Source organism: Thamnophis sirtalis, unplaced genomic scaffold (assembly GCF_051295495.1).
Source record: "Thamnophis sirtalis isolate CommonGarterSnake01/CBP01778 unplaced genomic scaffold, rThaSir2_p1.2 scaffold_5, whole genome shotgun sequence".
Taxonomy (NCBI): Eukaryota; Metazoa; Chordata; class Lepidosauria; order Squamata; family Natricidae; genus Thamnophis; species Thamnophis sirtalis.
In genome coordinates, this window is record NW_028261385.1 from 9,278,977 (window position 1) to 9,305,317 (window position 26,341).

The 26,341-nt window shown below is 46.4% G+C and overlaps 1 protein-coding gene across 1 annotated transcript in view; it reads right to left on the bottom strand.

The window, feature by feature from the left end:
- EPG5 (ectopic P-granules 5 autophagy tethering factor) overlaps positions 1 to 26,341 on the bottom strand; it is a 118,048-nt gene that overhangs the window by 50,652 nt on the left and 41,055 nt on the right. Inside the window, 12 exon segments of the mRNA XM_087715280.1 lie at positions 1,580 to 1,724; positions 4,010 to 4,133; positions 6,116 to 6,343; positions 8,098 to 8,264; positions 11,876 to 11,902; positions 11,904 to 11,996; positions 12,943 to 13,053; positions 14,473 to 14,670; positions 16,725 to 16,869; positions 18,227 to 18,367; positions 22,056 to 22,303; positions 25,458 to 25,577. Coding sequence (XP_087571406.1) covers positions 1,580 to 1,724; positions 4,010 to 4,133; positions 6,116 to 6,343; positions 8,098 to 8,264; positions 11,876 to 11,902; positions 11,904 to 11,996; positions 12,943 to 13,053; positions 14,473 to 14,670; positions 16,725 to 16,869; positions 18,227 to 18,367; positions 22,056 to 22,303; positions 25,458 to 25,577 — 1,747 coding nt within the window.

The following is a 26,341-nucleotide window of genomic DNA, read 5'->3' on the forward strand; positions in this document are numbered from 1 at the left end:
TGTTTGAAAGAGAGGGTCAAAGGGGCCATCCGCATTAAGACAGAACAGCCCTGTCACCACAGGAGGGGGAGGGATATGACACCACCCTTTCAGCAGTCCCAAGAAGGTTCCACTCCATTTATACTCCGATTCAGGTGAGTCTGAGGGGCACAGATAAACCTCCATGTGCATCCGAGGTGGCGCAGTGGTTAGGGTGCAGTACTGCAGGCCACTTCAGCTGACTGTTATCTGCAGTTCAGCGGGTCTAATCTCACCGGCTCAAGGTTGACTCAGCCTTCCATCCTTCCGAGGTGGGTGAAATGAGGACCCAGACTGTGGGGGCGATATGCTGACTCTGTAAACCGCTTAGAGAGGGCTGAAAGCCCTATGAAGCGGTATATAAGTCTAACTGCTATTGCTATTGTTATCCTCACTTGTGCAAGCAGCGGGCGAAGGCACACACACTCCATTTAAGGGAGCAGCAGGCATGTGCCCACCCCACTCGCGAGAAAGGAGCTGCGCACCGAAATGCTTGCCGGTTGCTCATACAGAACCATCCCCTCCCTCTCTCCCACCCCCGGCGGTCCGCAAAGCGGAAAACGTTAAGGAACTATTGGAACCCAGGAGAAGGGCCTTCTCCGTGTTGGCTCCCGGTGGAACATCACCCCTGCAGAAATAAGGCTGGCCTCCACCTCAATACTCTTCTGAACAGGTCCTGAAGACGTGGTTTTGCCAGCAAGCCTGAGGACCCCAGAGGGAATACGGAGCCTGTGACTGTTGCAATGGTGGCAATAACGTTTTTTATTTTTTATTTTCTTACATACCATTGTGCATACATTCACATGTTATCCTTTTTTACATTTGTCATTCTTATAATTTGTTATTCCATTTAATAAGTTATAATATACAATTTGGATTGCTTTATTTACCATCCCTTCCTCCTGTTGTAATATCACCTTATTTTCCCTTTCTTTTCTCCCTCTCTCCCTTCTCTACTTCCTTCCTTCCTCCTCTCCTTCTCCTTCCTTCTTCCCTTACCTCTCCCCTACTCCTACTCTTCCTCTTCCTATCCTCTCTCCTTCTCCTTCTCTCCCTTCCACCCTCCTCTCCTTACCTCTTCCTTCCCTCCTCTTCCTCTCCTCCTCTCTCCCTTTCTTTTTCTGTTGTTATAGGCGTCACTTTCAAATCTCAGATTATGTTTTCTTGGGATGGTATTTCCACAAACCCAAATGTAATTTAGTATCATTTCCCTTTCCTTCGCTAATCTATCCTATGTTTTTTTCCCTTTATCTCTCTCTCTTTACTTGTATATTTAGTACTTTCTTTTCTATTTCCCCTTCTCCCCCCTCTTTCTCATTTAATAGTGTATTGTCTGGGTTCTGTATCTTCACCATACTTTCTTTTCTAGATTCCTTTCTCTAGCCAATCATAAAATCTTCCAGGGGGAAAAAAAGGTTTGATTGGGTTTTATATTGAGGCTTTATTTCTGTAAGCCACCTGGAATCGCCACAAACAAGTTGGGCAGCCAAATAAATTTTCATGAATGAATGAATGAATGAATGAATGAATGAATGAATGAATGAATGAATGAATGAATTACCTAACAAAGGGTCCGTGAAATCTTTCTGCACCGGCGAAGCACTGGAGGCAGGAAGGGGTCCCACTCTGACTTGGAACCAGAGGTCTAAGGCTTCCTGGAATTCACATTGTATCTGCTGAACGTTGACAAATTCCATCCAGAGATCCTTCAAGCCAGCGGCAGGGAAGAGACAGTAAGAAACGGCAGTAAGGAGGACTGGGAATTTTTATTGCCAGTCAGATCAATTAAAGCACTCACTTCAATTTAGCCCCACCTCCGTTGGGGTGGCTGCCAAGTAGCATGGATGTCAATTGCAATGGAAGCTTTGACACGACACAACACACACACACACACACACACACACACACCTTGAACAAGTCCAATCGCACTGCTGTGTAATTCAAAATGATTTGTCAAATCCACAGTGAATCAGAACTGAGCAGCCGCTGGCACCTGTTACAAGTACTGTATTTTTCAGAGTATAAGACGCACAGGAGTATAAGACCCACCAAGATTTTGAAGAGGCAAATTAAAAAAAAAAGTTTTTGCATTCTGCTGGACTCCCAAAAATGGCCCATTTTTTGCAAAAATGGGCCTGTTTTTTGTCAAAAAAAAGGGCATGCATAACCTTTAGAAGGCTTATAGAGTGCTCCTGGGGGCTGGGGGGGGGGGACAAAAACGAGCAAAAAAACAGCCTGTTTTTCACCCTCCCCAGCCCCCAGGAGCACTCTGGAAGCCTCCTAAAGGCTTTGCACAGCCATTTTTGCAAAGTGGGCAGGGTTTCGGAAGGCCAAAAATGCTGTATTGTATAAGATGCACCCAGATTTTCACCTCTTTTTTAAGGAAAAAGGTGCGTCTTATACTCCTGTTTTTCACACATCCCTTGTCTGTGATCTAGCTCTCTCAACTGTTCATCATGCAATTTAGCTGACCAGATCCCTGGTCCTCTGTTGCTCTTCTTTGTTCACTTTCTAGGGTCTCGGCATCTTTTTTGTATCATTGTGACCGGAACTGTATGTTAAGAGTTTTCAGCAGCAACCACATCCAGAAAGCACACACGGGTAACTGATTCAGCAGGATTCATTAACTTCTCTTTATGTATAACTAGCTGAATACCTGTGCTTCGCTCCGAAACTATGTGATCAGGCTTGATAATTTGACACTTGAAGCTTGAAAATTAATGTAGAATGTGCAACTCCTTAGCACCAGAGCATATTAATATACGGCAACTGGCAGTTGGAACAGTTCTTTTCAGGTGGGGAGGGGGAGTAGAATGTCTAACTCCTTGGAATCAGAGCATATTAATATAATACTGTATAAGAAATACTAATGAGTAGATGATCATTTCAAAAAATCCTTTCTTAGCATCTAGAAGCCAAGAGGAACATATGTGCCAAATTTCAAGTTTGTAGGCTTAAAGGTTCTGGAGATTTCATGATGATGCATGAGTGGTATTTGGCTCTTTAGATGATAGATAGATAGATAGATAGATAGATAGATAGATAGATAGATAGATAGATAGATAGATAGATAGATAGATAGATAGATAATAAATAGAGATAGATAGATAGATATAGATAGATGATAGATAGATAGATAGATAGATAGATAGATAGATAGATAGATAGATAGAGCTAGAGCTAGAGCTAGAGCTAGAGCTAGAGCGAGAGCGAGAGAGAGAGAGAGAGAGAAAGAGAGAGAGAGAGAGAGAGAGAGAGAATGAGAATGAAGTAAGTATACAATACCAAAGGACAGTCCAACGTGGTAGCAAATACAAGCAAACATAGGTAGAGGAGAGAACAGTTTCAGTTTCAGTTCAGAGAAGCAGACTAGTTTAGAGCTCTGCACAGACTCAGAGCTACAGAGCTAAGCCACGCCCAGGCTCCTTGCTGTCTCGTTGCTCACACAGCCAATACTGTTTCAGTTTCCAAAAAGCCCTCATTGGCTGATCCAGTTGCCATGTCTCTTCATTGGCTGACCTTGTTACTAAGCCCTATTCCAGTTCATGAATATACACTGTGACACTGAAACAAATGTGGTACTCCAAGGTAGACTTCCAAAAGTGACTTATGACTGTTTCTCACACTTATGACAGTTGCAGCATCCCCACGGTCACATCATCAAAATGCAGACGCTTGGCAACTGACTCACATTTATGACGGTTGCAGTGTCCCGAGATCACACGATCCCCTTTTGTGATCTCCTGACAAGCAAAGTCAATGGGGAAGCCAGATTCATTTAAGAACCCTTGTTACTAACTTAACAACTGCCGAGATTCACTTCGCAACTATGGCCATAAAAGTCGTAAAATGGGACAAACTCGTTTAAACAACTGTTTCTCTTAGCAACAGAAATGTTGGGTTCAATTGTGGTCGTAAGTCGAGGACTACCCGTAATGATTTCAAAATCATGCTTACACAGCCTAAACCCAACCGATCCGTTCATTTTTACCTGCTGGCTCTGCATGATCTTGGCAAGCCGATGTCCGTCGTATTGCTTGGGCAAAGAGGGAATGTATGTGTCCCCTTTTTGAAACCTTTCTTCCTCCAGCCAGAGAACAAAGGTGGAGAAAAGCCTGAAAGCACATCCAAAACAGAAGATTTGAAGCAGGAGCTCACTTTTTGGTTGTTACGTAACGCAAACAAGTGTTCCGACCTAGGCTTCCCCAAAAAACACGAGGCAGAGTCCTGGTCCCAACAAAACCCCTTTTATTAAACGTGAATTCCTCTCATTCACATTCAGCAAAGGCCTGGCAAACCGTATTTCAAAGGAATATTTATGACCACAGAACTTATCTGTCTTTGAAAGCTGCCATGTAAATATTTATTTATTTGTCTTGTCCTGTATGCCGCCCACTCCCGGAGGACTCCGGGCGGCTCACAAAAGACAAGGGAAAAGGGGGGAACGAGACAAAGACAACATATTAAAAACAAGACCAACATTCCCAATTTCCGTGGAGGTAGATATTTCTCAGCTCCCCCCAGCCTGCTGGAACAGCCAGGACTTGGTGGCTTTGCGGAATTTTCCAAAGGAGGTGCTGTGCAAGGAAAGACTGGGCACAGAGTCTCTGAGATGCATGGACAGATCTTCACACTCCTGAAACGAATCTAACGACCGAACGAATGAATTGTTTCCTGCAAAAGCCCTCTCCCCTTTCGCTCCTCTTTTATTTCCTATGGGAGGGGCCCATCACCTTCCACCTGTGACTTTACTCCCAAGTCTACCCTGATTTCTGAGCTGTTCTTTTCTTCTGGCAGCTCTGCGCATGCGCACACTGGGAACAGGCTCCAGCTGTTCCTCTGCCTCACTGCTATCTAGCTCCGTAGGCACCTGATGACTGCCAGATGGCCTTGGTCCCTTCCCTGCCTCTGATGCAGAGCCCTCGTCCGAGCCTTCCCCAGACTCCAGGACTGGCCCATGCTCCTCCCCAACCTCCTCACTGTCTGGCTCTGCTGTCAGTTCTGCTGGCCGCTGGCAGGCCACAACAAGAAGTATGTTCAGACTGCGCGCGCATGTGTCTTAGTGCCTCCGCAACGCTCTAACTGCTCAGCGGAGCATCGTGCAGGCGCTGTACACGTCATGAGCATACACAGAAGCGCCAAAGACTTAAAAGACCGGTAAGGAGCTCGGGCAGGTGGGTGGGCCCTCCGGAGCACCGTACCAGAACGGTATCCAGTGCTCCGCCAGGCTCCGGTACGCCCGTACTGGGACGTACCGCCTGCAACCCACCACGGCAGCCGTCCCATTAAAGTGAATGGGACTGTCAGTGAATGCACAGCGGGTCAGAAGAGGAGCCGCTGCAGGGCAGAGATGACAGCTGCTCTTTAAAAATTATGATTTAAAACAAGTAGATTTAAATCAAGCCTTTTTACTAGTTTAAATTTATATCCACTTGATTTAAATCAAATCCACCCTGCTAGAAGATCCTCAGAAGCCTGATAGGGGTTCCTCAAACTGGTATGTGTCAAGCCTGCAGCTTTCTTTTGGATCTCAGGCCTGCCACACTTTCTATTATTCTACTATGCCTTTTTGTATTGTGAGAAAATGGGAGGGGGGGTTGTATGGAGCTAGATGCTATGTAGCCATAACAAAATTCTTTCTAGAAAGCCAAGGTCATCCTTTGTCTCTGCACCTCTGCACCTGACTGGAACTGGGTGGGAGGAAATGCCAGCATGGCAGTGGAAGATTGGACCATGGGACGGACTTGTGGGTGTGGGGGCAAGATCTTGAACTTTCAACTGGGTGGGGGAAACCGGGAAGCTTTCAGATTCGGGTTTTCCCAGATGTGCCAACATGGCTCTCTTAATAAATTGGAACTTTGAACAATCCTTTTGCCTTGGACTCTGATTTACTTTTGGATGCTATTTGGAACCCTGGCAGCATTTTGGGCTTGTCCACAAGGGGATCACTTCAGTCTCAAGGCTACATTGGCTTGGGACAATTCAGGGCAGATCCTGGTGGATCTCCACCCAGCCTCCTTGCATCCATGGATCTTGGACTTCCGTGTTAGCAGAGACCCTCTGGGAAACTCCAGCCCTGAAGGCCACTTGAAGTTACCTGACCAGGTCCTTGTGAAGCTCTAGGAAAGTCACATAATGGGCTTTGCTGAAGCCTTTTGCCGTTGGTTTTTCGCTTCCACCTGCTGGGCTGTCTAACTGGAGCATTTTGCTAGCTGCATGGTGGAAGTCAGTGGCCTCAATCAGATGCTGCTTCAGGTCGTTCAACAGGCTGAGGTGAGCAGGACTCTGGAAAAACCTCTTCCCGATGCAGCCGTCTTTGGGTAGCCTTAAAAGCAGAAATCCTGTGGTTTACAACCAACATAAACCAACCAGTGGTAGGTTGCCAAATTTTTTACTACCGGTTATGCACAGAAGCATTGGGCAGAGCCTCCCGCTGTTGCTACTACCGGTTCGCCCGATCCGGGCTGAATTGGGAGCAACCTGCCTCCCAACCAACCAATTTTAGTGTTCCTGGTGTGTACCGTATTTTTTGGACTATAAGACGCACTTTTCTCCCCCCAAAAAGTGGGTGGAAATGTCTGTACGTCTTATAGACCAAACACAGGCCAATTTTTTTGTCTCCCGAACCCTCCATATGTCTCGTTTTCACCCTCTCCGGCCCACAAAAGTATTCTGCAGGACAAAAAACGGACCAGTTTTTGGTGAAAACGGGATGCACAGAGTACTTCTGGGTGCCAGGGAGGGTATAAATGGGACGTTCAGGGACCAAAAACTATTTATTTCTTGTTTTCCTCCTCTAAATCTAGGTGCATCTTATAGTCTGTGTCAGGTTTCCGAAAGATGCCCTAATTAATTCATGAGCCTTGAGCCAAGTTTCAAAAGAAATCCAGTCGTTTATTAGGAACACCATTTCGGCAATACCCCATTGCAGTCAGATCTGACCTCATTTAAATTATGGCTGAACTTTGCCCGTTTCCTCCATCCCCTCAGTCTGTGTCATAAATCACATTCACCAAGGAGGTACACGCCTCACAACCTGCTGTAGTAATCCAAGATCCGACATTAGCCAAAGGTATGCATGAAATGGGCTCCCCCACTTTCCTCACCATGGCAACTTGATATCAGCCATGCAAATGCTTTATGAGTTGACGGCCTGGTGCGTCTTATAGTTTAAAAATATGGTAATTAATGGCATGATTCTGCAGCTTTTCTTTTTCATTCTTACGAACATTTCAAATGTGTTCTGTATTTTAAAGGCCTTCTTATTTTCACCACAGTTGGGTGGGGCTCTCTAGGATATATGGGCCTATATGGAGACCTTTCCCACATTTGTTTTATTTAGATTCTTGTATCTGCCTTTCTTGTTTTGATAAATAACTCAAGGTAAATATATCTAATGCATCTTCCGCCTATCTTCCCCACAACAACCCTATCGTGCGAGTTGGGCTGAGAGAGAGGGACTAGTCCAAAGTCACCCAGCTGGCGATCATGGCTAATGCGGGACTAGAACTCACAGTCTCCTAGTGACTGGCCCAAAGTCATACAGCTGGATTTTGTGCCTAAGGTGGGACTAGAACTCACAGTCTCCTGGTGATTTGGCCCCAAGTCATACAGCTGGCTTTGATGCCTAAGGTGGGACTAGAACTCACAGTTTCCTGGTGACTGGCCCCAAGTCATACAGCTGGCTTTTGTGCCTAAGGTGGGACTAGAACTCACAGTCCCCTGGTGACTGGCCCCAAGTCATACAGCTGGCTTTTGTGCCTAAGGTGGGACTAGAACTCACAGTCTCCTGGTGACTGGCCCCAAGTCAAACAGCTGGCTTTTGTGCCTAAGGCGGGACTAGAACTCACAGTCTCCTGGTGACTGGCCCCAAGTCATACAGCTGGCTTTTGTGCCTAAGGCGGCACTAGAACTCACAGTCTCCTGGTTTCTATCCTGGTACTTTAATCACTGTTCCAAACTGGCTCTTATAGTCTGTACTCTCTTGAAACTAGAAGACTAGATCATTTGAACGTGGGGCTTTCAAAACAGCTCACCCAATTCAACCAAGTCTCCCACCGTTAACCAACAATCACTCACCCATCCTGCAATCCCGGGCGCTGCAAATAGAGAAGGAAGAACTTTTGGCAAATAAGAGGAAGGAGAGGATGATCCACCGGAGTGCTTAGTGCTTGGTGAGCCCATCGGTAAATCAGCAGGCGCTGGAGAGAAGGCACGACTGGCAGCTTCAGATGGGCCTGAGCTTTCTACGAGTGGGAGGGAGGGAAAACAGAAGGAAGGTGGGAAGGAGGGTCAAGGAGAGGGAAAGGAAGAAAGGAAAGGAGGAAGGACAATTGGGAGGGAAAGGGAAAGAAAGGAAAGGAGGAAGGGAGGGAGGGGAAAAGGAAGCAAGGAAGGTGGGAGGGTGGATGGATGGGAGAGGAAGGAAGGACAATAGGGGAAAGAAAGAAAGGGAGGTGGGGGGAGGGAGGGAGGAAGGATGGATGGACAACAGGGGGAAAGGAAGAAAGGAGGGAGGGTAATAGAAGGAAGGAAAGACAATAGGAGGGAAAGGAAGGAAGGTGGGAGGGTGGGCGGAAGGAAGGATGGACAGACAATAGGAGGAAAGGAAGGAGGGAGGGATGAAGGAGGGACAATAGGAGGGAAAGGAAGGAAGGTGGGAGGGAGGGAGTGAGAAAAGGTAATAGAAGGAAGGAAGGAAGGAAGGAAGGAAGGAAGGAAGGAAGGAAGGAAGGAAGGAAGGACGGACAGACAACGGGGGGAAAGGAAGAAAGGTGGGAGGGAGGGAAGAAGGGAGGGAGGGAGACAGGGTTGGATGATGTTCAGTAATTGATTTGTTTGTTTTTATATAATATTGAATTCCCACAGCTTCACTGTTCTGAAGCATTCCCAAAACAGAGATGCAGTACAATTGTTTAAAAATGTTTAAAAATAATTGGTAGGAAATGTAAGACTGCCAAGAAGTATTGGGATCAGATATGTTTGAGCCGGAAAATATAGGTATCATGGATAATAAGCAGACTGAAAAAAGCCCTGGGTTTTGTTTCCATACGTGAGAAAGGCCTCACAAGATTTTATATGCACAGAGGTGGAAAGGAACACACATTCCCAGAACTAAAGAATGGATTTTGAAATTAAGAAAATTGGCAGAGAAACCAAAACTCACTACTTTGGTGGAAGACAAAAGTCTACCCTAGCTTTGTTTTCATTTGGAGACCACATCTGGACTTCTTGTTTGAGAAAGATTTTAAAAAGCCATTTTGATTTGAGGATTTGACAATTAGATTTGTTTTGATTATGGAAATATTGCATGTTTGGATTCTAAATTCTTACTATACAGCATATCTACTGTATTTTTTTATTTTTTATTAACAAACATGTAAAATACACACACACAAAACCTAGACGTACACCACATTTAGACAATACAATACGAACAGGAGCTTCCTGTTCTTTCTATAGCAGTTAGACTTATATACCGCTTCATAGGGCTTTCAGCCCTCTCTAAACGGTTTACAGAGTCAGCATATCGCCCCCACAGTCTGGGTCCCCATTTCACCCACCTCGGAAGGATGGAAGGCTGAGTCAACCTTGAGCCGGTGAGATTTGAACCGCTGAACTGCAGATAACAGTCAGGTGAAGTGGCCTGCAGTACTGCACCCTAACCACTGCGCCACCTCGGCTCTTTATTAGCAATCATCAATCGATACCGCTCACCTTGTATTATTTCCCCTTCTATTGTATTTCATTTGGATTTCACCATTCTTAACCCTCTTATTTTACTCATAACTATTATTTTTTGAGTTTTGTTACATTCCTTCATTGATTCTTGTTTCTTTCCTCCATCCACCTATACCATTTATCCCATATCTGTAGAATTCTGATTCTTCTTTTCCCTGGATTTCTTTAGTTAGTTTGTCTATTTCAGCACAAACCATAACCTTTCCTATTATTTCATCTTCGCTTGGAAGATCTACTGTATTTTTATGCTTGTGTTTAATCTCAGAATAAGAAATTTATTGTTATATGTTAATGTTATTTGGATTGTTTAATCTGTGTATGTTATATAATGTTTTTATGTTTTACTTTTTAACTCAAGAGTAATTTTAGTGCAAGATCGGGAAATGCAGAGAGACCTGGTCCGTAGAATTACCAAGAATAAGACTCAAATGAATGGATAACAATATCAAAAGTTGAACTTCCTATTTATTTTTACCTGTACGGAAGAAAGTAGGAAGTCAATTCCTTCCTTTTTGGTGACTTATAACTTTTTTCCTTTATTTCATCTCACCTTCTCAAAGTTTTCTCTTTGTTATTTTGTATTTTTTTTAAAAAAATAAAGTTGATTAAAAATGCTTAAATAAAAGTTAGTTTTTTTAAAAAAGGAATAACTGAATAAAATATCTGAGAACTTATATTGCGATTTTAGTCTCCTCAAATGTAAATAATCCAAGGATATTATTCAAAAACAAATACAGAGCAGCATCAGCTAATCAAAGGCATCCTGATTTGAAATGAATTCTAAGAAGATTTGGTACCTTCCCAATCAAAACCATATGGCAATATCTCACATTAGCAGTTAAGACTTATATACCGCTTCATAGGGCTTTCAGCCCTCTCTAAGCGGTTTACAGAGTCAGCATATCGCCCCCACAGTCTGGGTCCTCATTTCACCCACCTCGGAAGGATGGAAGGCTGAGTCAACCTTGAGCCGGTGAGATTAGAACCGCTAAAGTACAGATAACAGTCAGCTGAAGTGGCCTGCAGTACTGCACCCTAACCACTGCGCCACCTTGGCTCTTGGTGCTCTCTGAATTTTCTTGTTTCCTTGCAGAGGTTTCATTACCCAAACTAGGTAATAACATCAGTGCTAGTAAGGAATGGGTTTTTTCAGAGCTCTGCAAAGCCCATTCCTTACTAGTACTGATGATGTTACCTAGTTCGGTAACGAAACGTCTGCAGCAAAACAACCAAGCTCAGAGAGTACCAAGGACCCCTCATTTCAACCCTGAGCTAGAAATATTCTCTTTTATAAATGTCCCACATCCTTCAGGTGGTGGGCCAGGGAAGCCACCTAGAGGTGGGATTCAGCCGGTTCGTACCTATTCGGGAGAACCGGTTGTTAACTTTCTAAGCAGTTTGGAGAACCAGTTGTTGGAAGAAATCTCCTTTTGGTTTTTTTCCTAAATCCTGTAAGGAAGGCAGGAAAGAAACATTCTGGTGTTGTTACTGCCTCTCCCTTAACCCTTATTACATTCTTGGCAGTAATAGCAATAGCAATAGCAGTTAGACTTATATACTGCTTCATAGGGCTTTCAGCCCTCTCTAAGCGGTTTACAGAGTCAGCATATGGCCCCCAGAGTCTGGGTCCTCATTTCACCCACCTCGGAAGGATGGAAGGCTGAGTCAACCTTGAGCCGATGAGATTTGAACTGCTGAACTGCAGATAACAGTCAGCTGAAGTGGCCTGCAGTACTGCACCCTAACCTCTGCGCCACCTCGGCCTAGACTTACTGACTCCGGATGTTTTTTTAATTTTCCTTTGCTGGGGCTTCACTTTCTTAAAGGGGAAGGGTTGTTTTAAGCTTTTTACATTGCTGTTGGGAAGAAATACTCCCCTGTTGGAGCCGGGATGCAAAGATCAACACTTTGAAGAAATAATTGACTAACGAAGCAGAGCTGATGGAAAGAATCTCTTAATGACGAGGAACCAAGATGAGTGACATTCACCAAGGCTTCTTGGCTAGCTGGAAAGATTGACATTCAAACGTGAGTTTACATACCCTTTTCTGACTTTTGGTCTAAAAGTTCGTTCTGGGAGATGTTATGTAATTAAAGAATAAATTTTCAGATTTACCTTCAGAGCCTGGTCGGGTGAAACAGGAATTGGTAACCAACTCTCTCACTACAACCCTACGGAGCTGGGAATCCTCTTCAAATATGGACTCCATATTCAGAACACTCCAGGCAAACCAAACCTGTGAATTACAAAGCAACACTTGCCTCTTTATTTAAAAATAATTTGTATACTGCTCCCCAACTCACTCTCGGTGACTTCCAGCGGCTTGCAAAAGCCCCGTGCAAACAACAAAAAAGCAATTCATTCCCACCCACCCATCTCCAGCAATCAAAGGAGTCCCTTGATGGGTTCCTGTTCTGACCCCCCCCCTTCTCCGTCCAGGAACGAAAGCCAAACAGACGTACAAAAGAATGTTTTAATCAGTCCAGACTCTTGTTGGCTGCAAGCCCAAAATAAACAAAGAGATAAGCACTCTGGCAGCAATTAAACAAACTTCTCACAGCAAACCACTTATCCAAGTTGGTTCTCTGAATCATGAACATAAGCGAGAACGTTGACTCCTGCAACCAGGGCGTGGCACAAACAGTCCCTTTTATACTCAGGAGAGGATCTTAATCAGCATCAGCTGCTTGTAATCACCTCCTGTAGTTACTCCGTTGTTCTTTACGCCGAGTAGTCCTGCGCCTGCGTGCATCCTGAAACAACTCCAAATGTTTTCCTGAACATTTCCTTTGATCCAATGCTCTGCCGCCACCTGGTGGCCGACCAGTCTCTCCTCACCCTGCTCAGAGTTGACACCCTGTCCAGGGTCCTCCACCTCCTCCAAGGCCAACTCATAAGACCCCTCGCTGTTGGAGTCTGGCGGCAGCTCCAACGGCTCCTGCCGGGCCGCAACAGGTTCCATCCAATTCTGAGTTAGATTAACAGTCAAGGCAAACTGGGGCTAGGTAAGAGTCAACGGAATTCACAGTGGCAAGGACTTCGGTCTCTTGTGGCTGCATAAGGATTCAATGCTGATGGCACGTTTGACTCCACCTTCAGTCTCTACCTGGTCATTTCCTAAAAGAACGGGCCATCAACCCCAAGCTAAACTTTAGCCCATCAACTCCAGGATGGTCCCTTACCTGCGTGGAATTAGCATTTCCCTCGATGAAGGAAGGTGTGATGTTGCCTGCCACAATCCAGCTGACCAAGGAAGACAGCAGCCCTTTGTCGCTGTGATAGCCCAGAGCATTCTGGGAGATTGGAGGAAAAGAGAAAACATGCCAGTGAGACAAAGCTGCCCTCCAACAGCGTCCTTCCAGGACAAAGGAACATTAAAAAAAAAAATCAGGGATTGAAATGTCTAAAAATAAATGTCGGCCGATGACATACTGCATGGGATGATGGCTTTGTTTTCCTTTGTTTTTCTTTGTTTTTTTTTCTCGTTTTTTTTTCTCTGCCTTTCTTTTTCTATTGTTATGTGATTATGTTGTCTATGTAACAAAAATAAAAAGAATTCCTATAAAATAAAATAATAAAATAAAATAAAATAAAAATAAATGTCGGCCCATGGAAAAGCCACTTTGAAGAATTGTGTCTATCCATCATGCAACTTGTTTGGATCCCATTCGCGATAAATGGAATCACATACCTTCTGGGCCACAGAAAAATCTCTCTGCACAGAAGGGGTCCCTGCTGCCCAAAAGGTTCGCGGTCACTATCCTTCAAGATCTCAATCCACTGGAGAAGCCTGTGGATTTGTTGTGGTGATCAGCCACCGGCCCCTCCAGCAGCCAAATCAGAGGAGGAGGAGGCGTGGGAGTCAGGGTCAGCATCAAGGCAACCTGGGAGCTCCAAGGGGGGAGAGGGAATGGAGCTATCAGAGATAAGAGACAGAGGCAAAACCTGGGCCAGCCATCAACCCTCAGATGGAGAGCATCTGGAGGTGGCTGATGAGGAAGAGGAGAAACAGCTTTGTCCAGTGCCTGAAATGCAGATGCACAGAAGGCAGAGGAGAGGAGAGCGGTGGAAATCTATGGGCCGGTCCTTGGGACGGAAGAGCCACCGCTGCTAGCGAAGCCCCACCCTAGCTCTGGGGATAAAAGGCAGGGGGCCGAGATGAATAGATGTGGCAGAGGAGAGGAGAGCAGTGGAAATCTATGGGCCAGACCTTGGGACGGAAGAGCCACCGCTGCTAGCAAAGCCCCACCCTAGCTCTGGGGATAAAAGGCAGGGGGCAGAGATGAATAGATGTGGCAGAGGAGAGGAGAGCAGTGGAAATCTATGGGCCGGTCCTTGGGATGGAAGAGCCACCGCTGCTAGCAAAGCCCCACCCTAGCTCTGGGGATAAAAGGCAGGGGGCAGAGATGAATAGATGTGGCAGAGGCGAGGAGAGCAGTGGAAATCTATGGGCCAGACCTTGGGATGGAAGAGCCACCGCTGCTAGCAAAGCCCCACCCTAGCTCTGGGTATAAAAGGCAGGGGGGTGGAGATGAATAGAAGTGGCAGACAACTATTCACCTTCCAGCCGGACTTATTAGCCTGCAGTGTGAGAGAAATTTATTGCTGGGGCTGCTGAATAAAGGAATCTTTGAGTTAACTTTAGAGTTTGTTGTGTTTTAGGACAGAGCAGGATTCTTCTCCCAATCCGTGGGAAAGTTGGGGACCCATACCTTGTGCTGCTGATAGAGTAACTTCTGCACGCAATCCTCTTGGTTGAACTGAAAGGCGGCTTGGCACACACCGTCCATCAGTTCGAGGACGGCTCTCTCCTTGTACCAGAGCGGCTGGCTGGTCAGGACCTGGACCCAGAATTCTAACACGGCCGCCGGGCCGATTCCGCTGGGGTGGCTGCTCATAAAAACGTGGCTCTGTCAAAATAAAGGCGAGAGTGACTATTGGGCTCGCGCTAAAAAAAAGGGAAAAAGATCCGACTCCTATACAGGCGGTCCTCGATTTATGACGACCATGGAGGGCAAAATTTCCACTGGTAAGCAAAGCAGTTGTTAAGGGAGTCCTGCCCCGTTTTATGACCCCCTTTTTTTGCCATGGTTGTTAAATGTATTGCAACAGTTGTGAAGGGAGGCATGCAGTCGTTAGGGAATTGCTGGCTTCCCCCACTGACTCTGCTTGTCGAACGCTCCCTAGGAAACTCATGACATCCATCTGCTTCCTGAGAGCATGAAACAAACTCCTTGTCCCGACAATATAGCAATAGCAGTAGCAATAGCAATAGCAATAGCAATAGCAGTAGACTTATATACCGCTTCATAGGCCTTTCAGGCCTCTCTAAGCGGTTTACAGAGAGTCAGCATATTGCCCCCAACAATCTGGGTCCTCATTTTACCCACCTCGGAAGGATGGAAGGCTGAGTCAACCCTGAGCCGGTGAGATTTGAACCGCTGACCTGCTGATCTAGCAGTAGCCTGCAGTGCTGCATTTAACCACTGCGCCACCTTGGCTCTTTTACAAAAACCCCTTTTATTAATTTTCTGTGAATTCTGCTCATTCACCTACAGCAAAGTCTTTCAAGGGAGGATTTACAGTCACAGACCTTATCTGGCTTGGAGAGCTGCCAGGCCAATCTCTGCAAAACTTGGCAAGGAGTCTCGGAGAGTCACAAACCAATTAGACGAACTAATGGTCTCTTGCAAACTCCACTCCCCTTTCGCTCCTCTTTTATTTTCTCTGGGAGGGGCCATGAATCGTCCACCTGTGGCCTTACTCCCAAGTCGACCCCTGTTCTTTAGCTGTTCCTTTCGTCTGGCAACTCTGTGCATGCGCACACTGGGAACAGGCTCCAGCTGTTCTTCTGCCTCACTGATGTCTGACTCCAAAGGCATCTGATAACTGGCATATGGCTCTGGCCCCCTCTCTGCCTCCGACACAGAGCCCTCCTCAGAGCCTTCCCCAGACTCCAGGACTGGCCCATGTTCCTCCCCAACCTCCTCACTGTCTGAGTCTGCTGCTCCGCAGGGCGCTGGAGGGCCACACCACCACCCACTCACCCCACAAGGACACTGCAACCACATAAATAACTGTAAGCTCCCATAGTTTCAGTATATGACTGTGGAGTATACTGCAATGGTCGTTAAGTGTGAGAACTGGTCGTAAGTCATATTTTTAGTGCTATTGTAATTGGGAACGGTCTTTAATAACATATGGTTGCAAATTGAGGACTTTTTATGTTTGATCCTGCTCCTCCTTATATGGCTGAAACAAAATAAGCATCTTCGGGGGAACACTCCCCCTCCCGGTGCTTCTATTTGAGCTGTGCTGGCGCAGTGGTTAGAATGCAGTACTGCAGGCCAACGCTGCCCACTGTTTGGAGTTCGATTTTCACCAGCTCAAGGTTGACTCAGCCCTTCCATCCTTGCAAGGTCGGTAAAAGGGGACCCAGATTGTTGGGGGCAACAGGCTGACTCTGTAAACTGCTTACAGTAAGGACTGTAATGCACTGTGAAGCGGTATATACCGTATTTTTGGAGTATAAGATGCACTGGAGTATAAGACGCACCAAGATTTTGAAGGCAAATAAAAAAAAGTTTTTGCACTCTGCAGACCTCTCCAAAATGACCTGTTTTTCGCAAAAAAGGGCCCATTTTTCGTAAAAGAAAAGGCGGGGCATGCATAGCCTTTAGGAGGCTTATACAATGCTCCTGGGGGTTGGGGGGGTAAAAACGAGCAAAAAACAGCCTGTTTTTCGCTCATTTCTGCCCTCCCCAGCCCCCAGGAGCATTCTGGAAGCCTCCTAAAGGCTATGCACGGCCATTTTGGTGAAGGGGGCAGGGTTTTGGGAGGAAAAAAAATGCTGTATTCAGTGTATAAGACGCACCCAGATGTTCACCCTCTTTTTTGAGGGAAAAAGGTCCGTCTTATACTCCCAAAAATACGGTAAGTCTAAGGGCTACTGCTATTTCCTGACCTGAATCATGGAGTTCAACAGCTTAATGTTTTTGCCGTAACTCGTGCCGGTCAAGTGCTGAGTCACCCTGCTGGTCATCTGCTGAGTCATCCCTTGAGGAACACCGCTGTCCAGCTGAAGGAACTGGTGGAAGAAGGAGAGAAACCTAGGGAAGCCACAAACAAATTGGCCATCTAATTATCCGATCACAGGCAGATGTCCATCCATATCCCCCAACCAAAATCCTCCCTCCATCCCAGCGCCAAAAGAGCCTTCGGACTCAGTCAAAGCAACGCGTATATTATACTATACTATACTATACTATACTATACTATACTATACTATACTATACTATACTATACTATACTATACTATACTATACTATACTATACTATACTATACTATACTATACTATATTATATTTATTATATTTATTATATTATATTATATTATATTTATTATATTATATTATTATATTATATTATTATATTATATTATATTATATTATATTTATTTGTCTTGTATGCCGCCCACTCCCGGAGGACTCCGGGCGGCTCACAAAAGACAAGGGAAAGGGGGGAACGAGACAAAGACAACATATTAAAAACAAAACCAACATTCACAATTTCCGTGGAGGTAGATGCTTCTCAGCTCCCCCCAGCCTGCTGGAACAGCCCGGACTTGGTGGCTTTGCGGAAGGCCTGGAGGATAGTAAGGGTCCGGATCTCAACAGGGAGCTCGTTCCAGAGGGCCGGAGCTGCAACAGAAAAGGCCCTCCCCCGGGGAGTCGCCAGCCGACATTGGCTGGCAGATGGAATCCGGAGGAGACCTAACCTGTGCGATCTAATTGGTCTGAGAGAGGTAATCGGCAGGAGGCGGTCTCTCAGGTACCCAGGTCCTATGCCATGTAGGGCTTTATAGGTAGCGACCAGCACCTTGAAGCGGATTCGGAGACTAATAGGTAGCCAGTGCAGCTCGCGGAGGATAGGTGTAACGTGGGTATACCTTGGTGCACCCACAATCGCTCGCGCGGCTGCATTCTGGACTAATTGGAGTCTTCGAACACTCTTCAAGGGCAGCCCCATGTAGAGCGCATTACAATAATCCAGTCTTGAGGTCACAAGGGCGTGAGTGACTGTCTGAAGGGCCTCCCGATCCAGGTAGGGTCGCAATTGGTGTACCAGGCGAACCTGGGCAAAGGTCCCCCTGGTCACAGCTGACAGATGGTGTTCTAGAGTCAGCTGTGGGTCCAGGAGGACTCCCAAATTGCGAACCCTCTCTGAGGAGCGTATAATTTCGCGTAACAAGCGGCGCGCTATCAATATACTGGCAGTCCTCATCTTTTTCATTTTTCTTGCCTAAATGTAGAACCTTACTCTTTTCACCATTAAATTTCATTTTGTTAGGCGAGAACTACCTGTATATTACTCCGGGGTGTCTTTTCAGAAGGGTTAAATACCAATGTCATTAAAAAAAAAAAACAGCCAAACCATGATCAAGGTTCAAGGTAAATCTGAACTCACTTTTCGTTCTTGAGAAGGTAATAATGGCACGGGTAGAAGAGAAGCAGCACTTTATCCAGGACGTGGACGACGGTCTTCAGATGTCGCGACTGAACCAGAATGCCCAAATAAGGGATCCCTTCAGCACAGAACTTCTCAATGCTGGTCAACATAAAGAAACAAAATAGATTTCGTTTTGCAGGTCCATGGATGCTAAATCCGAGTTGGCTGTTCTGACCCAGCCTTAGCAGAAGCAAGAAACGAGACTCCTTTTCACACAAAAACCCCTCTTTATTTACCTCTTGGGAATTAATGGCATTCACCCACCGTAAAGTCCAGGCAAGAGTCCTTCGAAGAGTTAATTGCAGTAACAGACCTCACCAGTTCCTTGCAAGGTGTGAGCTGCCAGCCGAAAGGCTGCCAATTACCGTGGCACGACAAAACCGCGGTCCACTAAAGTGCGCCGGATTAAAGCGCGTACCTGACGTCATCAGCAGCGCGACAAATACCACCGCGGAGAAAAAAGGGCGCTTTAAAAAGCGCTTTTAAAGCAAGCCGATTCACGAAAAGGTAAGGGTTAGGTTTAGGGTTAGGGTTAGGTTAAAGGTTAGGGTTAGGTTTAGGGTTACGTTAAGCGTTAGGGTTAGGGTTAGGTTAAGGGTTAGCGTTAGGTTAAGGTTTAGGGTTAGGATTAGGGTTAGGTTAAGGGTTAGGTTTAAGGTTAGGTTTAGGGTTAGGTTTGGGGGGGTTAGGGTAAGGTTTTCGCGTTAATTTTAACTTTACCGCTCACAGCGTGATGTTTTCATCGCGCTGTGATGACGTCAGGTACGCACTTTCATCGAGCGCGCTTTAGTCTACCGCGGTTTTGTGGTGGAACCACCAATTACCATATTTTCGGGAGTATAAGACGCACCTTTTTCCCTCAAAAAAGAGGCTGAAAATCTGGGTGCGTCTTATACACTGAACGCAGCATTTTGGCCTCCTGAAACCCCACCCCATTTGCAAAAAGGGCCTTGCAGAGCCTTTAGGAGCCTTGCAGAGTGCACCTGGGGTCTGGGGAGGGCAAAAATGAATGAAAAACAGGCCATTTTTTGCTCAATTGCCCCTCTCCAGCCCCCAGGAGCATTCTGCAAGGCTCCTAAAAGCTATGCATGCCCTTTTTGGGGGGGGGGGGAAACAGGCCCGTTTTTGCAAAAAAACAGGCTTTTTTGGGGAGGTCTGCAGAGTGCAAAAACCTTTTTAAAAATTTGCTTCTTCAAAACCTTGGTGCATCTTATACTCCAGTGTGTCTTATACTCCAAAAAATATGGTAAGTTCTGGCAAGCAGTCCTTGCGATACAAAACACCATTAGCAAAATCTTCAGAAATATGAACTGTTGTCTCCTACAACCACTACTCCCCTTTCCTTCTATTTATTCCCCAGCCAGGAGAGGCCATTCAGCGTCCATGTGTGTTTTGCTTCCTGAGTCGACTCCTTGTCCTCCATTGTTCTCCTCTCCTAACAGCTCTGTGCATAAGTGCATCTGGAACAGGCCCCACTTGTTGTTCCTCCTCACTCATCTCACCCTCCAAAGGCAGCTGCCTCTTTGGCGGCTGGGAAATGTCAGACAGTCCAGGCTCTATCTCTTTGTCCGACGCAGAGCATCCTTCAGCGCCTTCCCCAGACTCCAGAGCTGGCTCAGTTTCTGCCCCAACCTCCTCATCATCCGAGTCTGCCACCAGCTCCATAGGCAGCTGGCGGGCCACAACACTAGGTCTCACAGATAAGAGGAAGGACTGAAGAATGACACTTAAAACTGGGCTTCCAATTTGGTTTTAAACCCAATGTCAGCATTCCAAGTAATGGAGCCACAGATGACGTATTTTCTGGAAAGAAATATTGTGGGGGTAAGATACCCCTAACACCCCTTGGTGTGTGTGTGTGTGTGTGTGTGTGTGTGTGTGTGTGTGTGTCTGTGTGTGTGTGTGTCTGTGTCTGTGTACCAGCATAACTCTACAACGCCTGAGCCACTGAAATGAAAAGGAACGGATTGCATCTATAGTGTCAAATCATAGTACTATTAACAGTGAGTGTGCATTTTGGTTTCAAGTTTGTGTGTATGTGTGTGTTTGTGTGTTCCAGCATTACTTTGACTTGACACTTTAGATATAATTCATTCCTTTTCCTGTCTAATACAAGATCAGCATAAATAAATACCCTGGTTATCCGCTAGTTCTAATAAAGAAAAAGAAACCTATATCAGTATGGAGGGAAAACAAAAACATCTCGTTTTTGAACTCAATAAAATCAGCCACGCAGAGGCTCCAACTTGCTAACATTTTTTCCTAGTGGAAGGAGAATTGATTGGCAGGTTTCGCCACAGGCGATGAGAAGAACGGTCACTGGGACTGCACTGTCTTGTGCTTTTTCATCCGCAAATTCCCAACATTGCTCTTTGCTACCCACAGTGAAGGGTTTTTAAGCAGACGGCACGTTAGGAGGTCACAATGATCTGTATTTGTAAAGCAGTCCCACAAAACCACAGATGGCATGCTCAGATATTGCTGGTTGAGAAAGCCACATGAAGTTCACAAAGGAAAACATTGTGACTAAACATGAATTATTTACATTCCTGGCTGACCCTGACATCCAAACTTAGCCATAAGAAGAAAAAAAAGTAGTTATCGGAGCTTCGAAGTGTTGTGGCCCGCCAGCGGCCAGTAGATAGATCTGGCAGTAGATTCGGAGAGTGAGGAGGTTGGGGAGGAACATGGGCCAGTCCTGGAGTCTGGGGAAGGCTCTGATGAGGGCTCTGTGTCGGAGGCAGAGAGGGGGCCAGAGCCGTATGACAGGGTTCCACCACAAAACCGCGCTCGACTAAACCGCGCCCGACTAAACCGCGTCGCTGACGTCATCAACAGGGCGACAACAGCGCGGAGACAGAAGCACTCTGTAAACCCTAAACATAAAATTAACCCCTAAACCTAAACCTAACCCCCCTAAACCTAATCCTAAACCTAACCCTAAACCTAACCCTTAACCTAACCCTAAACCTAACCCTTAACCTAACCCTAAACCTAATCCTAACCCTTAACCTAACCCTAAACCTAATCCTAACCCTTAACCTAACCCTAACCCTTAACCTAACCCTAAACCTAACCCTAACCCTAACCCTTAACCTAACCCTAAACCTAACCCTAAAGCTAACCCTAAACCTAATCCTTACCTTAAGTTGAATCGGCTTGCTTTCAAAGCGCTATTTAAAGAGCCCTTCTTTCTCGGCGCTGACTGTTGTCGCCCTGTTGATGACATCAGCGACGCGGTTTAATCGGGCGCGGCTTAGTCGAGCGCGGTTTTGACGGGTCACGGTATGACAGTTATCAGCTGCCTTCAGAGTCAGACATCAGTGAGGCAGACAAACAGCTGGAGCCTGTTCCCAGTGTGCGCATGCACAGAGTTGCCAGACGAAGGAAACAGCTAAAGAACAGGAGTTGACGTGGGAGTAAGGCCACAGGTGGACAATGAATGGCCCTTCCCAGAGGAAATAAAAGAGGAGCGAAAGGGGAGTGGAGTTTGCAGGAGACCATTAGTTCACTTAATTCATTCGTGACTCTCTGAGACTCCTTGCCAAGTTCTGCATATATTGGCCTGGCAGCTCTCCAAGCCAGATAAGGTCTGTGACTGTAAATCCTCCCTTGAAAGACTTTGCTGGATGGGAATAAGCAGAATTCACAGTCAATTAATAAAAGGGGGGTTTGTCGGGACAAGGAGTTTGCTTCGTGCTCTTGGAAAGCCTCGGTCAGAACACAAAGAAACTACGGATGGGTTTAGGAAACACAAGTTGCAAGCACGAAGAAAATGAATGTTTACCTGTGGCCCACCGCGGACATCGCCAAGGCAAGGTAGCAGCCAATTGGGAGGCTAGATCTGACTGCCTTCAGCAGCGGGTGAAAGGTGGGTGAATCTGCCAAGTCAGGTATGGGTGCTGGAGCCCAGTGTCCCTGCACGCCGAAATCGTTCATGTGCAGCTTTAATCTCAAAATCATCCCCCAGGCCCACTGATTAAAGGAGCTTTCTGCTGTCTCGCCATAACGGACAATGCTGGCCAGATAGGAGACCTGGTAAACAGAAGCGACATAACAAAATGACAGGGTTGGAAGGGATCTTGGAGGTCTTCTAGTTTCAGGAGTCCCCTAGCTGTGAGCCACAGCCCACCATGGGTTTGCGGTCTTTTCGCAACGGGGCCATGTGAGTGGCTGGCTGGGGTGTGTCCCATTTGCATGAGCATCACGGGGGCTCAGGGTCCCACTCGTGTGAGAGAAAGGGGCTCATGGCCCCACTCGCACATGGGCTCAAGACCCCACTCGCAAGGGAGCTCAGGGCCCCACTCGTGGGAGCGTCACAGGGGCTCAGAGCCCCAATCGTGCGAGCGAAAGGGGCTCAGGGCCCCACTCGCACCAGCATCACGAGGACTGAAGACAACACTCATTTGAGTGTCATGGGGGCTCAGGGCCCCACTCGTGCATCACAGGGGCTCAGGGGCTCTCTCGTGGGAGCATCATGGGGGCTCATGGCCCCACTCGTGGGAGCAAAAGGGATCACCCCCCACTCGTGCAGCAAAAGGGCTCACTGCCCCACTAGTGCGAGCAAAAGGGATCACTACCCCACTCATGCAGCAAAAGGGCTCACTGCCCCACTAGTGTGAGCAAAAGGGATCACTACCCCACTCGTACAAGCAAAGGGGCTCAGGGCCCCACTCACACGAGCATCACAAGGACTGAGGGCCACACTCATTTGAGTGTCATGGGGGCTCAGGGCCCCACTCGTGCATCACAGGGGCTCAGGGCCCCACTCGCGCATCACAGGGGCTCAGGCCCCACTCATGCAAATGTCACAGGAGCTCAGGGCCTCACCCACGCGAGTGTTGGGGAGGTCTCACTTGTGCGAGCTTCACAGGCGCTGAGGTCCATGCTCGCACATGCGCACACGCACACACCTGATCCTCCCATAAAACGACCCCCAATTTCCCCCTCCCCCTAACAACATGGAAAGGTCGAGGAACTCTGTTCTAATCCAGAATAATCTGCTAAACCAGGAAGCTCTATATCATTTCAAACAAATAGTTGTCCAAAATCCCTCAGTTGAAAATCTCAACAAAACAAATGTCCTTTACTAGTCAAAGAACTTCCCAGTTGCCAACCCAAAATACTGTTAGCTACTAGGAGCTTCAAGCACTCTTTGACTTATGACCACAGTAGAGTCTGAACTTTCTGTTGCTAAGCGAGACGGTTGTGAGTTTTGCCCCATTTTACGATCTTCCTGGCCAGAGGTGCTAAGTGAATCACTCCAGATGTTAAGTAAGGTTCACGGTTGTTAAGTGAATATCACATCCCCATTGACTTTGCTTGCCAGAAGGTCGCAAGCAAAGTTGCCAAATGTCCGAATTTCAATCACGTGAGCATAGGGATCCTGCAACTGTCACTGAGTAAGAAAAATGGACATTTAAGATACCATGTCAAACTAGTTCAGTTTTAATAGGAGTGAATATTTTTTAGTCCAGGGGTGAACTGAGGCGTTCTTGAGGTGAGCTTGCTTGTTTTCTTGTAGACGTTTCATTGCCCAACTAAGTAACATCATCAGTGCTAGTGAGTGTGGGATTTTGTTCTCTGTTTATATAGAATTACTAGCTGGGTACCCATGCTCCGCTAAGAAACTATGTGATCGGACCCCTCTCCTCTTTTCTCCCCTTCTCTCCCTCAGGCTGGTCCCATTGATCCTCTCCTATCCCCTTCTCTCCCTCAGGCTTGCCCCACAGAGGTCTCTCCTATCTTATCCCCTTCTCTTCCTCAGGCTGGTCTCATTGATCCTCTCCTATCCCCTTCTCTCCCTTCAGGCTTGCCCCACAGAGGCCTCTCCTATCTTATCCCCCTTCTTTCCCTCAGGCTGGTCCCACTGATCCTCTCCTATCCCCTTCTCTCCCTCAGATTTGCCCCACAGAGGCCTCTCCTATCTTATTCCTCTTCTCTCCCTCAGGCTGGTCCCATTGATCCTCTCCTATCCCCTTCTCTCCCTCAGGTTTGCCCCACAGAAGCCTTTCCTCTCCTATCCCCCTTCTCTTCCTCAGGCTGGTCCCATTGATCCTCTCCTCTCCTATACCTTTCTCTCCCTTCAGGCTTGCCCCACAGAGGCCTCTCCTATCTTATCCCTCTTCTCTCCCTCAGGCTGGTCCCATTGATCCTCTCCCATCTCCTTCTCTCCCTCAGATTTGCCCCACAGAGGCCTCTCCTATCTTATCCCTCTTCTCTCAGGCTGGTCCCATTGATCCTCTCCCATCTCCTTCTCTCCCTCAGATTTGCCCCACAGAGGCCTCTCCTATCTTATCCCCTTCTCTTCCTCAGGCTGGTCCTATTGATCCTCTCCTATCCCCTTCTTTCCTTCAGGCTTGCCCCACAGAAGCCTCTCCTATCCCCTTTCTCTCCCTCAGGCTGGTCCCATTGATTCTATCCCCTTCACTCCCTCAGGCTTGCCCCACAGAAGCCTCTCCTATCCCCCTTCTCTCCCTCAGGCTGGTCCCATTGATTCTCTCCTATCCCCTTCACTCCCGCAGGCTTGCCCCACAGAGGCCTCTCCTATCTTATTCCCCTTCTTGCCTCCAGTCTAACTCCTTATCATCAGAGCGTTTTTCAGGTGAGGAGGGGAGAAGATTGTCTAAACTGACAGCCCACAGGCAGGATGAGTCATGCGCTGGCTACGCCCAAGTGGAAGTTGGAACAAAGTTCTTTTCAGGTGGGGAGGGACAGTAGAACGTCTAACTCCGTGGCATCAGAGCGTGTCAATAAAATAAGAAATACTAATGATCTGATGGTCATTTCAAAAAATAATTTCTTAGCGAACACCTAGAAGCCAAGAGGAACATATGTGCCAAATTTCAAGTTTGTAGGCTTTACAGTTCTGGATATTTTGTGGTGAGTGAGTGGTATTTGACTTTTATATACTGTATATAGATTTACCCTGCATAAATAGGGAGCAAACCTCATACTCACCAACATTGATGATGTTACCTAGTTGGGTAATAAAACGTCTACAAGAAGAAGAAGAAAGCTCACAGAGAACCAAGAAGTCCCTATCTCAGATCAGGGTTTTTTTTAAAATTTATGCTCCAAGGTACTGTGAGAACCCATAAAATTTCTCCTTTTTGGCAACTACGTGAAATATGATTTATTGCTTCAACCAGCAACTAGGAGAGATTCAAAAGCAATAAAAGGGAAGCACCTGTTTGAAGCTCTCAGAGAGAAGTCCGCTGTATGGCTTCTGGGACAGATACTTCTGATAAGCTTCTAAGATCATCAACGCGACCTCCGTGTGGACAGCTGGGCTGATGTGAAGGTGACCCTGTTCAAAAACATCCAGCTGATTTCCAAAGAAGGAAGATTTGCCTACTATTCAAGAATGGACATTAAAAGTAACAAACCTAGCAGAGATGGCTAAAATATCAGCGTATCTCAAGGACCATTCCAATGAGAGATATAAATTGGAGTGGAGAAGATGGATTGACTATACTCAAAATAAATATGGGACTAAGAAATTCCAGATAGCTTATGACTGAAGAAACAAAGAATGATATAATCTGTTTAGAGCTAGCCTAGCAAAGAGGAGTTAAAGCTCAAATGAAAGATGATACTAACTTTTTTCCCCCAAGTTTATCTTAGAATATCTTTGTTAAAGATTTATACCCTGTATTGGTTCTGGGAAGCCGGGGGGGGGGGTGAGGAGGTGGGGGGTTGGGGGGGAGGGTAGGGGGAGGGAGGTAAATATTTGTAAAAGTTTTTTTTTCAAAATTCTCAATAAAGAAAAGGCAGAAACCAAAAACATCCAGCTGATTTCTGAGACTTTTCTCTTCCGTCGGGCTACCTAACCACTTGGTAGTTAGTCGGCTAGCTGTTTAAATATCACATTTATTTATTTCAGACACAAAACCATTGCAGAGATAGGATACAGAAAGTTTTCTGTGACAATTCATAGGCTAGGCAGGTTTAAACAAAAGCAACAATTACTAGCGAAAAACCATTGATTGAGCCTTCTGTGCTTAAAAGAACGATCCTCAGGGTTTATTCTTTTCCACTGAAAACCACCTTAGAAGGTAAGATACGGTTGAC